The sequence below is a fragment of the Genypterus blacodes genome, unplaced genomic scaffold (genome assembly GCF_046128005.1).
Source record: "Genypterus blacodes isolate CSIRO-AG114 ecotype Tasmania unplaced genomic scaffold, CSIRO-AGI_Gbla_v1 ptg000133l_1, whole genome shotgun sequence".
Classification (NCBI taxonomy): Eukaryota; Metazoa; Chordata; class Actinopteri; order Ophidiiformes; family Ophidiidae; genus Genypterus; species Genypterus blacodes.
This window is the reverse complement of record NW_027466935.1, coordinates 5,743,006-5,757,399: the sequence shown is the minus strand read 5'-3', so window position 1 is coordinate 5,757,399 and position 14,394 is coordinate 5,743,006. Positions and strand designations below refer to the sequence as shown.

The 14,394-nt window shown below is 40.8% G+C and overlaps 2 protein-coding genes across 3 annotated transcripts; one reads left to right on the top strand and one right to left on the bottom strand.

Moving 5' to 3' along the window:
• Positions 1–1,101: 1,101 nt before the first annotated feature.
• On the bottom strand, positions 1,102–2,040 carry ufc1 (ubiquitin-fold modifier conjugating enzyme 1). The gene has a single exon (XM_076164343.1). The coding sequence runs from the start codon at positions 1,871–1,873 to the stop codon at positions 1,364–1,366; it is 510 nt and encodes a 169-aa protein (XP_076020458.1). The 5' UTR covers positions 1,874–2,040; the 3' UTR covers positions 1,102–1,363.
• A 975-nt stretch (positions 2,041–3,015) lies between these two features.
• On the top strand, positions 3,016–14,281 carry ythdc1 (YTH N6-methyladenosine RNA binding protein C1). 2 transcript variants are annotated; one of them, XM_076163706.1, is made up of 16 exons: positions 3,016–3,214; positions 4,873–4,974; positions 5,408–5,718; positions 5,972–6,368; positions 6,523–6,585; positions 6,829–6,923; positions 7,007–7,115; positions 7,290–7,407; positions 7,802–7,886; positions 8,070–8,224; positions 11,113–11,192; positions 11,622–11,658; positions 11,830–11,869; positions 12,050–12,112; positions 12,240–12,434; positions 13,021–14,281. In XM_076163706.1, exons 1-16 carry the CDS (start codon positions 3,187–3,189, stop codon positions 13,213–13,215), a joined length of 2,073 nt encoding a protein of 690 aa, XP_076019821.1. In that variant the 5' UTR covers positions 3,016–3,186; the 3' UTR covers positions 13,216–14,281. The 2 variants fall into 2 exon arrangements, with proteins under 2 accessions (XP_076019821.1, XP_076019820.1); XM_076163705.1 differs by having other exon boundaries at positions 5,969–6,368.
• Positions 14,282–14,394: the final 113 nt, after the last annotated feature.

The following is a 14,394-nucleotide window of genomic DNA, read 5'->3' as shown; positions in this document are numbered from 1 at the left end:
TATGCAGTCAATGAAAATTGCAGTTTGGTTGCTTGTCCTTTATAAATAACATTCAAAACCAGATGTGTTTGTAGCACTATACCTTCAAGCTGAGACTTCTAGTTATGTTTTCTCCATTACATTGTGTGTGTGTGTGTGTTTTGGAAAATGCTCAAGTTTGTGAAATATATGTTTTTAAAAATGTTTTGGTGGAATCATGGTGAACTGTTTTATCAGATATATTGACTATCTTTACGTCACTGATCTTAAATAATTACAAACATGCTCGAAGCCGAATACATTGATTCGGAATATTGTTCCATTTTAGCCTCAACTCAGAAATTTGATTGAAAAAATGTGTCTGAACCCAAAACACTACCTGTGAAGCTTCAGTAAAACTTAAAACTGAATGAAAATGACAAAAATCTTGACTGAAGACTTTAATATGTGGAAAATGTATGATTCTGGGTTGGAGTTAGTTTTTTACAGGACGTGACAGTTGTCAGTTGTTTCCATTTTAGCAAAGATATTAGGATTATTATTAACATGGTTGACACAGGAATTAATCCTTCCTAAAGTTCTTGTATTACATAATTTAAGCAGCAAGAATACAAAGTATTTTTGCAATGATTGAACGAACTCAAGTGACCACAACACACACACACAGTAACTAAAACCAATACACATACAGTATCCATTACGTATTTGTAACATGTTCATAATGTTACACAAAATGTATGGGAAAAACTAACTTAACTAACCTAATTAAATATTTTGTGACATTTTGCACAAAAACTTAAACTAGAACTTTTACAGGTCAATTCTCTAATAAGTGATTATAAATATCTTTGAGCAGCTGTTGTAGTAGATGCCGATTTTGCAGTAATGTTGTTTGTTGTTTTAAATGTTTTAAAACTAAAAATTGCCAGCCCTCTTTACGTTTACGTGACAAAACCAGTTTTGCATCTTTTCAGTTTGTTTGTTTACGTCTGGGAAAGGTTGTCATGTGCAAATGAGCTCAGTCTGCCTCATTTTCCCACCCTTATTTTGCAGTTCTCACACTTCAACCTTCACCTCAACTTCAGCATACCGTTTTGAGTTATGAGACAATAAAACTCACAATTTCGTTCGCCTCTATTCATGAGAGGGATTTTTACTTTCCTTAATGTGACAAAAATAGACATTAAGACAAATTATAGCTTTGATATCAATTTGTCTCCTTCCATCAATGCGGTTAATTTCTCATTGGAGAAAGACGTATGCTGTCATTCTGATGTATACTAAATAATAGCACATAGTTAAAATATTTCAACATGTCTCCACGAGACTATATACTTGTACTACTACTAGTCTTCCAATACTACGTCCTTGGTGATCAGGCGTTCTATCCTGTGACGTCACTCCTCTCCTTATGGACCACCAGACCTTTACTAATCAGGTCCGGAACCTCCACGGCCAACCACGGCGCGAGACCGAGCGCCATTAGATGCGCGAGTCCAAAGCGCGGTGCGTTGCGCACCCACAGAGGCGCAAAATGTTCGGTGAGACAGATCTTCCCGCCGCGGTACATCTTCGCAGTTTTCCCGTCCAGCTCCGGCAGTGCAACTTCCGGCGCGGTTCCTGGGAACGTCACCGGGATGTCGAACTCCACGCGGAATTCATAACGTAGCAGCTCGTGGATGAACCAGCACGTGCCGTCCCAGCGCGTGCCGTCCGCATTGGACTCCAGGCGGAACCAGTCATTATCCGCCGCCTTGTTCTGTTCCACGTACTGGATAAGCGCCTGGTACTCCTCCTTTAGCCGCTGCGGCCACAGTTCCGGGTCGCGCGGGCCCGCATGAGTTTTCAGTATTGGGATCCGGGACACCGCCTGCCGCGTAGCCTCGTCCGCCATGTCGCAGGATAATCTGAAACCAGTTCGCTGTCAATCAAGATGTCAGTTCGATCAGATTCGTTTGTGGTTCCCCCGTCTCTATTCTGGTCTGTTGACTGACGTGGCTGTCCCACCGGCGCCCTCCGTAGCACTAGCATCCAGTGGTGGGCGTGACTAGGCGTCCAACCTCGCGACAACTGTGAGAGCGATAGCAGCGCCACCACGGGGCGTGTAGCTGCGATGCTTTTCATTAGACAACACTGGCCATATTGTGATGTACATTGTGGGTTCATTTTTTAATCAATTCAATAATATGTTTCACAATACACTACAAATACGATTTACGTTTCTAAGTACGTTCCCTTTTGGTTATTTTATGTATAAAAGTATGTTTCGTGGAACATGTTGACTTGGAGAATGTGCAAATTGTGTGATGGGATGTGTCCATGTTTTTCTTATGAAAATATAATAAAGCCAAAGGTGTTGCTGAACTCCTAAACTCTTATGTGTTGTTATCTATGCTCACTGTGCTTGGACTGTGCTTACCCACTAATTCTAAATACTTAGGATGCAGAGGACTCATTCCTATATGTAACAATGTACACATTCCATAACGTTCCACAATGGAAAGATATGATAAAGTTTATTAATGAACACTTGGCTCTAGATCGAACAGACAGTGTCTGTGTTTAGCGGCCAACATGTAAGGCTGTGATTATCTTGGAAGGATTGTTTTTCAGCAAAGTGTGGTTATTTAAGTGGCTTCAATTCTGGGTGACTAAATGGTAACTACATGGAAAGGTCCACTGGAGTCCCTAAGATATTCCAATCAAATTGTTTCAATTCATTGTTAAATTAGTTCGTATTGTATAGAATTAATGATGTTTGTGTTGTCTACAAATGCTTTTACTATTATTCGTTTAGCTGCTGGAAAAAGCTCAAATCTGCTAAAACCCTAAACATTTGTAAGCGTATCTGTATCTGTGTAATGTTTGCATGCGTGTTTATATAATTTTCAGTTTTTGTTTAACATTTATGTGATATACAAAATGTTCAATGTTCCTTTTATTTATTCTTTAATAAAATATACGACATCGGGTTTTTTTTTAACGTTTGACTAGTTGACGCACAAAGGAACCAATGGAGGAAGTGACGTCAGAAAGGCCTGCGCGTTGAATTGTGGGAGATTTAGAACAACAAAGTTATCCGCCATTTTGATCGCTGCCGCATATTTCATTGCGTTTTGGAATTACTCTGACTTGGAACAAACGGGACGTGTTTATTCTTTGGTAACTGTAACAGGACACACGCCATCATTGGGTCACTGTGGGGTGATGGCGGCAGACCGGCGTGAGGACAAAGGTAAGAAATTAGACTCTGTACCTCCTCGTGCATTAGCATGTGTGGACGCTAGAAGCTTTGTTTTTGTTTATCAGGCGTTAAAGATAATCTAATAATTCTTCAGATTGTGACAATGTTTGCCAAATTGCCCAGCATTTACCGAAGTCCCCCTTTAGTGTTGTATTAATTTCATTTAGCAATTGCTGTGGCTGCGTGTGAGCTACAAGCCAGACTTGCATCACTTCGGTTCTCTTGTTCTTTGTGCATTCAATCATGTAAAGAAACGGAAACTCTTACAAAAATGATAATAATTGGGTCTATAACAAGAGTGACACTGAAAGCATAGCTGCAATCTGTTATTATACATTATATACCTATTGTAGAAAATAAAGGAATATCTTAAAAAAGAGATATAGGCAGAGGCAGAAAAACAAACAAAAGGTGCCAATATGCTTGACTTATACAGATAGATGAGGATAGACTCAGTGAAAGCATAAGAAATATGACTTGCCGTTCAAAAGTTATTGACAAAACAGGAAAATTGATAATACAGTGCCATGGTCAAGCTAACCAGTACCACAATATAATGGATTCTCCTTGGGAACACGTCTAACCTTCCCAACACGCTTAATTAAAGTTCTTTTAATAACTTTTTGATATATCCTGCTGACAGACAAACACAATCTTTGACCTGTGCCATGATACCTTAAGGATCCAACAAAGTCTGAAGAATAAAATGTCCTGGATGTGCTTCATAAGAGCTAGGGCTTATCATGTGGTGTCGCATTAGTAAGAAATGCTGTAATGCCAATATTACAACTTGGAAACTGCAATTGTATAGCTGACAAAAGTTGGATTTACAAGTCATGGACTCACGGATGATTTTTTTTATGCTGCTTGGTGGTCACTCTAAATGCGATCTTTCTACGTTTTGGGCTGTGAGTGAATAGTTTTCTAAGCCAATAAATGATAAATAAACCCGAAACAAACGCCGGACAGTTTGCATTGCCCAAACAACCTCTTTATTTGTTAAAATGTAAGAAAACAAGCAATTATTTTTCCACACTTCCTTGCTTTCACTCATTACTTCCAACAAGCACTTGAACACACTGATAAGCACGGTGCAGCATTCCTAACCATGGACACTAAGGTCTAACTATGAACTTAATGTTTGCTGGGGAGGGGTTTAGTAGCTGTGTAAAATCCCAAAGCCCTGTTTTACTGTTCTTGCTCTCCATATTCTTTATCTACATATACAGTTCCAAGGAAGGTTCATTCCTCGGGCAACTGGGCTTTGTTGTAAAAGCTTGAAGATGCTCCTCCTCTCACGCGAGGGTCGTGTTCAATTCTGACTGATTTTCCCTCTGTGGAGTCGTTATTGGGGTCGTTGATAATCCTGAGTAGTCGCAATCGGGGTTGTTGATCCTTGAGTGCTCCTGATTAGTCATGCGTTGTGATTAGTTCACTTGCTGATGTGGCTGACCACCTTCGTATGTGGGCAAGCTTGCTTTGTGATCCAGTTCCTGTCTCAAGTATCCAGACTTGTGACAGAAACATGTCACCAAGAACTTTCAGAAAATGTCGTCCGACAAGGCCCCCCACAGTTGGAAATGGGCCTTCAGGGTCACAGCCTACATGTGTCAGTTCTTGTCGTGTTTATTTTTATCGTTTTGTTTCAGATGGAGAACTGAATGTTCTAGAAGACATTCTAACTGAAGCTCCCGATCAGGACGATGAGCTTTACAACCCAGAGAGTGAGCGTGACATCAGCGATAAGAAAGGTAACATTGTATTTGCAGTAGCACCGCTGATAATAAGAAAGTGCAGTACTGAAAATATTGTGATGTTGTGTGTTTTTAAGAGAGATTTGGTGACAATATATGATTGAAAGACTACCTTGCTTATTTTTTATGATTTAACAAACCAACACTATAACAATAGTTAACTGACAGCACAGATGTTAAAACTATTGGCTACAGGTTACAAACGGACCCGAAACCCGTGCTGTAGATCAATCATACTGGGTTATCCTTTGATAACGAAATCTCTGTATCTATGCCTGTTGCACATTCTAATAAAATAGTGGCACTATAAGAAATACCATCTCAAATCCTACCTCAAATATGAAAGGCAGGAGTATCTAAGTTCAGTTAATTTTGGTCATTTACATCTACACAGTTCTAATGTTTAGATGATTTCTTCCTCTTCTCTCAGGAACCAAAAGAAAGGGCGAGCGCTCTGACAGCCAGGACCTGAAGAGGCTACGCCCCTCTTCAGGTCACGCCTCCTCCCGGCCCTCCTCTACAAATAAGAGAGGCCCTGCACTGCCTCCATCCTCGTCGTCTTCCAAAAAAACAGCAGCATCCAGCCCACGAGGCCGCCACGCCCCTGTCAGCACTGGCTACCGCCATGATTACTATGTAGACCGAAAAGGCAGGCGGGCGGTTCGAGAGCCACCCAGGAGCCATGGAGGAGAGGAACCACGACGCAGAGAGACCCACAGGGTGCTGGAGGGCCCGAGCCAGGTACTGACAATACTGCATAGCTGTGTAATGTCAATGTTATAATTTAAAGACATTTCAGCTGTGTTCTGTGTCCTACATTTATATAAATTCATTGAGAATATGAGTTCAGTTAAAATGATTTATTACACTAAAGTCATACAAAGCACATTTTTACACGGGGAAAATGTAGAGTATAGGAACCATGCCCTTTGGCCGTGGTTATTTCTCACACTGTATCATCTCTAACCATATGCATTCCATTTCTTGAAAGAAGCTCCGGCGTGAAACCCGCCGACCCAGCCCCCCTCCCAATGTTGCGGCCAATCAATCAGACGAGGAGGCTGTAGCCGAGTATGGTTCGGAACACGGCACAGGAAGCTCTTCCCCTGCCGGCTCGCACGTTGAAGAGGAGGAGGAGGAAGAACAAGAGGAGGAGGAGGAGGACGAAGAAGAGGAAGGCATGGAGGAAGAGGAGGAGGAAGAAGAAGAGGAGGAAGGGGAGAAGGGGGAAGAGGAGGAGGAAGAAGAGGAAGAGGAGGAGTATGATAGGCGCGGCGGCGAAGGGAACGACTATGACACCCGCAGCGAAGCCGGCGACTCGCGCTCTCCCTCCTCCATCAGCTTCTCAGATGGCGAGTCGGCGCACTCAGGCTCTGGCTCGGAAGGCTCAGGTAAAACATTAACAAAAACGAATCAAGTCATTCCAGTTCCACTTTGAGCTGTTTGTCTCACTATTGTTTTGTTCTAAAACGTATAAAAGTCTGCAGATGGGCTAATGACTGCGTTCCTCTGTAACCGTTTCCCTGTGTGCTTCTATTTTGAAAGGTTCAGAGAAGAAGAGAGAGAAGCTGTCATCGTCGGTCCGAGCAGTTCGTAAAGGGATGGAGAGTAAGGCAGTCATTTGTTTCTTTTAACTCAATATCATAAAAAGACATATGGGGGGCGGGAAGAACTTCTGATCTATAAATGGGGGGGCGCGAAAGAAAAAGTTTGGGAACCACTGGTCTATACAATAATGAAGGGAAACTTTATTATGTTAAATAGACGTTATAATGTGCACAATAATCAGATTGCAGCTGTGTTTTTGCCCTGTAAAATAATTAAGCTTGCTCCCGTTCTGTGTGGTTTCAGATCCGACCAGTAAGCTGCGCTACATCTTACGAGACGCTCGCTTCTTCCTCATCAAGAGCAACAACCATGAGAACGTCTCACTGGCTAAGGCTAAGGTATGCTGCGTTGTACATTGTTATTTTGTATTGTTCTCGGCATTTTGTCAAAACACTTTTAATAATGTTTCTGTGGTATTCAGGGTGTTTGGTCGACCCTCCCGGTGAATGAGAAGAAGCTGAATGCTGCATTTCGTTCAGCACGGAGTGTCGTCCTCGTCTTTTCTGTGAGAGAAAGTGGAAAATTCCAAGGTATGAAAAAACTTCCTGGTTTGTCTCTAATGATTACCTCATGGGTTTGTTTTCTGTTTTGTTTTGTAAACTTCCCAATCCTAGTTATTTATTTATTTAACTTTCATTTCTTTTTATTGCTTCTTGCTGTACTTTGTTTCGATGTTTAATTTTCTTTAAATCTTTCATCATCAGGCTTTGCACGTTTGGCTTCGGAGTCTCATCATGGTGGCTCTCCGATTCACTGGGTTCTTCCTGCTGGCATGAATGCCAAAATGCTAGGCGGAGTCTTTAAGATCGACTGGCTCTGCAGGTAAAGTAATGCAAAGGAATTTGTAAAACGGGATTTCATTTAGTTGAGTTATGTTTTTGTGCTTTGCTTTACTACATTAATGTAAGTGCACTGTATTTGAGTAGCTTGAGCTTTGATAAACATGAGGGCTGCACCTAATGATTATTTTTAACAGATTACCGATTAGTCGCTTAATCTAGAGATTATTTTTTATTATGCAATTACTATTACAATTAATTCCCCCATAATGAATATCAAACTTGTGAAACAAACAAATTATGCACTGCATTGTTCCACAACAAAAAATGCCCGGTTTTAGCAGATAATCTCCAACATAAAGTATGTGGGGGAAATCATGTTCAGTGCCCCCTGGTGGCTGGTTGTTAGATGTCTTTTTTATATTTTTAACTTGCAGGCGAGAGCTTCCATTCACAAAGACGGCTCATTTGTCGAACCCCTGGAATGAACACAAACCTGTAAAGATCGGACGAGATGGACAGGTCAGCTCATCCTTTAACCTAACCCTTCATTTAATGATATAAGAAACTGAATTATTTTGCTTTTAGTTTGACTGATCTGATGTTTTCATTAACAATCAAATTATGTTTGGGTTAATGTTGTCAAATGTGTTGACCTAATCTATTGCAAAACAAATCTTTGAAATGTTTGTTTTGTGTTTTTAGGAGATCCAGCCGGACATTGGGGGTCAACTCTCTGCCCTCTTCCCATTGGATGAGAGTGTGGATGTTCACCAGGTGGCGCGCCGTGTGCGCCATAAACGCAGGACACCATCGGAGCCGCGCCCTCGCGGCCGACCACCACATCGCGACCCGGGAAGGTTAGCCAATCACCGAGCTCCTCCTCCTGCTTATTCTCCTTGTCCTGCTGTGACCACGGCGCCACCTGCTGCCGCACCATGGAGACAGCCATCGCCACTGGGTGGTGGCTAGCATGGCTTGGTTTCCCGTTGCAGTTGTTGATTTTCCAGTCTGGAGGTTTCCAGACGAGCGACGCATCTCTGTTGGCCATCTTGGTATAAGAAAGTCAGGGGGGTGGGGGGGGGGGCTTTCTTAGCTGTGCACTATGCTAATGCTAACAAGAAAACTAGCACAAAGGTGCAATGAGTAATTTTAAACACTTAAAGATAAGAGATTTCCATAATCTTTTATTATGTTAGTGTCTTTTTAAATTGAATTCAGATAGAATTTTCTTGATTGCTAAATGTCACCTTTGAAGCTCTTTTCTTCTCTGCAGGATTTCCGTCCTTCGGGCAAGTTAAACATATTTTTTAATGGTTGCCATTAGCTGGGACTGTGGCGGGAGTGGCTGCCCCTTTCAAAATAAGAGCAGAAAAGGACAAGCCTCACTGGCTGGACTGATGGAGGGGCAGGGAGAGGAAGGAGGGGCCAGTGAGGTAGATGTACACCTAAAGTGAGAGAGAGTGAGGGACTGTGAGCAAAACAAAAAATAGGAGCTTCCACTGGACTGTCTGATTGCTGAGTGGGAGGGGTTTGGAGAGGTGCCCCATGGACTTTGGGGGTGAGATGGGTGTTATGTGTTGAAGGGGGCGGGGCTCCTGGATGTCACCAGAAAAGGTAAAACAAAAATAAGTAAAGAAAAGAATGGACTCTTTAAAAAAAAAAAAAAAGCCCCATTCATGGACTGATATAATAACGACCCACACACACACACCGTGAATCAGGACTGTTACTGGGTGTGGGTGTGTGGGGTGTGTGTGTATGAAGAGGGGAAGGAGAAAAGAAAAAAAGAATCATAAATGGACTGAACCCAACAGAGGAGGAGGGAGAGGTGCTAAAAGACAAAAATGTTTTGTCTTTAATTTTGAAGGACTGTTGCTGGTGCAGGGAGAGGGGAGGGGCTTAGAGATGGGTGGGGCGTTGTGTGTTGATTGACGGGACTGCACCAACCACCACCATCATCATCATCATCATCCCTCCCCTCTCTGTTCAGTTGGTAGCAGGAAAGAAAAAGAATGCTTTTAATGGACTGAGGAGAAGAACTGTTTTTTGTAAGCAAACAAAACAAACCACCCCTCCCCCCCACACATAAACAACAACTGAAGCGGTATGTTTCCCCTCCACAGGTTTGTTCTTTTAATGTGTGTATGTAGCAACATTGTGAAAATGTTTCTGTTCCTTTACGAGTCCGCCATCAACACTTATAGTTTAAAAAAATATTCAAACATTTCCACTATGGAAAATTAGAGAAATTGAGGTAAATTTTATATTTTTGTCATGAGGACCAACAATGATCTTACTGCTCTACCCGCAGCCGCATCACGTGTCTGATTGGCACTAAAGTGGTGCCCCAATCAGCACTAAAACAGTTGTTTGTATGAAATAGTGTGGTAAAAGTGTGTTTTTGATCAGTAATAAGGTTGATTAACAACAACACATGTAAATCTAGGTCATTGTAATAATTACGTTCATATTTCTGCATAGAAGACTACACGATTAGATTGTTTGTCGCATACCATTGGAAACATAGGTTTTAGACAAATAACCAATCTCTGTTTCAGGAGGACACAAAGCAGAGCACAACCCAATCTAACAACCCTTAGGATTATTATTATGCTCCACAATAACCACTACAGGAATTCAATGACAAAACTCAAGGTGGCACTAATGACAGCTTTTGTCCAGGGACAAAACATTCCAGGCTGATTTTACTGAAATTACTGAAAATTTCAAGGTAAAGCTGGTTGAGCATGGTGGGATTTGTTTAATGGTCTCTCCTGTCATCTCTTTTTTGTCTCTATTGTTGTTTGTTTACACTGTGGAGTAAACTACTTCTTAACTGTTCCTATCTAGTGTTCAGAGGCACAGCAGGGATGATATGATTTGGCCTCCTGGTCACTTTAGTGTTTAAACATCAAGGTTGCCAATTTTGCAAGCAACTGCTCATGCAGCAAATGCAGAGGTCAAATGGATTGCAATCCTGATGTTAAGTTTGTGGTTAATTTTGTGTTAGCCTTTTCCGGGATCAATGTCAACAAAAGAACACCGTGAAATGTGTTTTTGGGTTTTTGTTGTTATAGCGAACACCTGCAGAAAGTGCGACGCAAAACAAACCCCATCTAACAGATTGGTGATGTAATATAACAATTGACAAACATCGGTGCTTAGGTCTGGATGCCAGTCTGTGTTCCAGGTTACACACAACAAGTTGACTGAGGTTGAGGTAAAGACACTATGCAAGCCAGCCAAAACCATTAAGGAACGGCCTTGTCCTGCTAAAACAAGAAACGGTCTTAACCATACTGATTCTATATACAAACATAGACTTTAACACATTATTCATTAGGCCTTTTTTTTGTCTCCAATACTCAATTAACGAGTCCACTTATTTAAATTTAAATTTTCCAGTACTCATGGTTTCTAAATTCAATAGATGTTTCTCATCATACCTTTCAATTTAAGAGTAAGGTCAGTGACAAGCTTTATTTTCTAATGTAGGTATTCTAAACAAAATCATCACATTCCTATTGCTCATTTTCCAATTGGAGATTCAAAATTAAAACTGATGTATTTGATAATTAATTATTTTTATTATTATAAAGTCACTGACATGCATCGTACTTTAAAAATAAGTGACCACTCTTAGCTCAGTTTTATTGAATTTCGAAGCTTTCTATGTCTTTTTAAGTGCGTGTTTGTGTTATGACGCACATGTGAGCATGTTTTACTTGTCGACCTGTCCACGTAGGCGTCGCCCCGAAGAGTACGACCTCCATGGCAGGAAGCGAGCGCGAGCCGACTGCCCCCCAGACTTCAATCAGCGAGCAGGTGGTTTGAAAAAAACAACTGTTGATTTCAGCGAGTTGTAAATTCTTCTCTTTTTTGTTGTTAATTGTCAGAATTGTGTGTATTCTAAAAGAATTTTCTGCCATTTTCTGTTTAGATTATACATTTTGAAAATCTTAATTTTCATAATTTGTAGTTTTTATGTATAAGTTGATACTTTGATTTACGTTTTTCTTATTTTTATGTTTTTGGAATTTTGTCCTTGTTTAAAAATTGTATGTAATTTAATCATTTGTAATGTAATTAATGAAAATAATATATATATATTAATATATATATTTATATATATATATATATATATATATTTATATATTTATACAGTGTGGGTGGGAATGTGGGTTTGGATTGTTCAGTCGCTGACAAACCTAAAACTCTTGAAGTTAAAATTTGACATAATTATTTGGTTCTCAGGTTTCATCCAGGATCTTCGTACCCAGCCGGTGGACAGGTGAGATGTAGTCGGTGGAACAGTGATAGAAGACTGTGATGTATTATGTAGTATAGTTGTGGCAAGAGTCATTTACTCAATTCAACTACAAGGAAAGCTTTTTTAAATCGCCAAAGCTGGAGGAACAAAATGTGAAAATAAATTCTGATGGTATTTTTTTTCTGTCCTTAGGAGATTCTCTGGCATGCGACGCGACATTTTCGTCAATGGGGTGAGGTCACCTAACTTGCGCTGTTAGATTATCACCATGTTAGCTTCAGGTTCACGTCTTTATCCAATAATGAAATGATATGTTTGCACCTCAGCACGTTAGCCTTGATTCTAACCTTTTGCTCCAAGGGTGACAGACATGTTGGTACGGCCTCGGTTTAACCGGTTTGTTTGTTTACAGTCTTATGAGTACATGAGGGACTACCACCACAGCGTGGGCCCCCCCACTCCATGGCAAGCTTTGGTATGTACTGTCCAACGGAGTTCTTCATCAAGTTCAGCACGTTCTGTTTTTTTATCAGATATTTTCCAAAATGCATTTATTCTTGTTAATTAAATCTTTCGTCCCGTTCCTTCCTGCCACTCTACAGCAGGGGCCATATCCCGGTGTGGAACAGCCACCCCCACACCACCCCCCATACTACCATCACAGCCACGCCCCACCACCACCTCACCAGGCCTATCATCACCATCACCACGCCCCTCTGCCGCCACACGAGGCTCCACCCCCTCGCTTTAGAGACAAGCAACGCTCTGCACCACAGAGGTCTTTCAACTCCAGCCCGGTAAACTTAAAAGCAGTTTTATGGTCCACAGCTGATGAATCCTAACATCTGGGTTGATCCAGTCAGTTTGTAGGCACTACAACATGTTTAATTAATAACAGCTCAACAGCATCTTGCGGTGAAATAGCTCAATGCTGACGGCATGGGAACACAAAGTACTTCTAAAGCTTTACAATGACCTCACATTCACCCTTTCATACACTGATGGCAGGGGCACACCATGCAAGGTGCCTTTGTGTCTTCACATCTGGAGTTAGGTGTTCAGTGTCTTGCTCTACAACACTTCTCTCTAGGAGAAGTCCTGGATCCAACCAGGTTACTAAAGGACATTTGACTGACTCCTGAAAGTATTGTTGCTTGATGCTGGATCTGATTGCAGCCTGTAGGATCTTTCATACAATACAAATGTAATACAAAAATCTGGTCGATACAAACATCTGATTCTTTTTGTTTCGTCATTCATTTGTTGTTGTCTTCTGTTATATTGTTTGCCTACTGTGTACATCAACATTAGGATTCAGCTGAGGCTTACAGTTTGTTACTAAGCTTGAACATCCTTTTTTCTGTCTTTTGTTTAATCCTGCAGCATGACTACGACATGCGTGTGGACGACTTCCTGCGGCGAACACAGGCTGTGGTCAGCAGCCGTCGCGAACGCGAGCGGCAGAGAGAACGCGAACGCGGCGGCCAACGGGGAGACACACGCCGAGAACGTGAGCGCGAGCGAGGGAGGGACAGAGACAGAGACAGAGACAAGGAGAGGGGGCGGTACCGCAGATGAAAGTGTTTAAGAGTGGGATATGAGGAATTCACATCCTCTCAGGCAGAGGGAGGTGTGGGATTTTTGTTTAGTTTTTTTTTAAAGAAAAATGTCCAAATGGTCTGTTTTGACGGACTTTGTTTGAGAGTCAAGAATGCATTTGTCCGGTTTGTTGATGTACGTAAGTGTGAATGGAAATATTACAGAATCGTCAAGATGAAAAAGTTTTGCTGCAGTCTTTCTGTCAATAAACAATTTAAAGCACCAAAATTTTTTTCTTGAATTTCTGGGTGTTCCTTTGCTGATATCAAAAAACGGAGAAAAAAATTAAACTTACAATAATTTCTCAGGATCTCTGTAAGAATGCGGAGGGAAAATAATCAAAGAACTCCAGTTGAAAAGTAATGACCAAGAATATAAAAAAAATCCTTTGTTTTGAATTAGCGTTATCATTTTATCATTACGTGATGGACAGTAACCAAATCCAAATATGTATGAGTTTTGACCAAGTGCATTGTTTTTCTTTTTTGTACACTTACATAACATTCAGTGTTTTAATTTAATTGTCATGTTCATTTTTTTCAGTAAGTCAACATTTGTGCTGGAAAATGTCTTGCAGAAAATTGTCTTAAATGTTGGAGGTGTGTATGAAAACATGTCTCGTTTCTGTTTCATTTATTCTAACGTTGCTTTGGATAAATAGTTGAGAATGAATTGCAGAGAGAGAATTTATTTTTAGAAATCTGTCTTTGTACCTGTATATATTTGCAGTTTAACACAAAGTCTGTCATTTTACTGTAAATGTGTTCATTTCTAGATTTTGTCCTTGTCAGTGATGAAACCTTTTTCCATTACTTTTGCGAAATTTGCAAGTTTTGTAAAAAGAATGTTACACCACACAACCAACCAATCAGTGTTGAGTATTTCCAGTTTGTTTTAAGTGAGCTGCAACCGTTTTAACAATATTTTAAGTGTTCACAGTGTTATACATATAATCTGAATAAGTTGCTGCTTGACTGTGAAAGAAGTGATTGTTGATGCTTGTTTTTGTTTGTTTTTTACAAAATAAAAGACTGGAGACCTTTCAGGCTCAGTAGTTTATTTCTGAAAAACTTTTACCAGCTAAGGTGCCTTTGGAAGTGTATAAATTGGCAAAAACAAGATGGGGAAGACGAGAAATGCTACTAGCTAGAAGTTGGT

Coding starts and splice junctions, on each gene's coding strand:
- ufc1 (XM_076164343.1), bottom strand. CDS start 1,873: ATGGCGGACGAGGCTACGCGGCAGGCGGTGTCCCGGATCCCAATACTG.
- ythdc1 (XM_076163705.1), top strand. CDS start 3,187: ATGGCGGCAGACCGGCGTGAGGACAAAG. Junction 6,369..6,522: donor CTCTGGCTCGGAAGGCTCAG/GTAAAACATTAA, acceptor CTATTTTGAAAG/GTTCAGAGAAGAAGAGAGAG. Junction 12,435..13,020: donor GGTCTTTCAACTCCAGCCCG/GTAAACTTAAAA, acceptor TTAATCCTGCAG/CATGACTACGACATGCGTGT.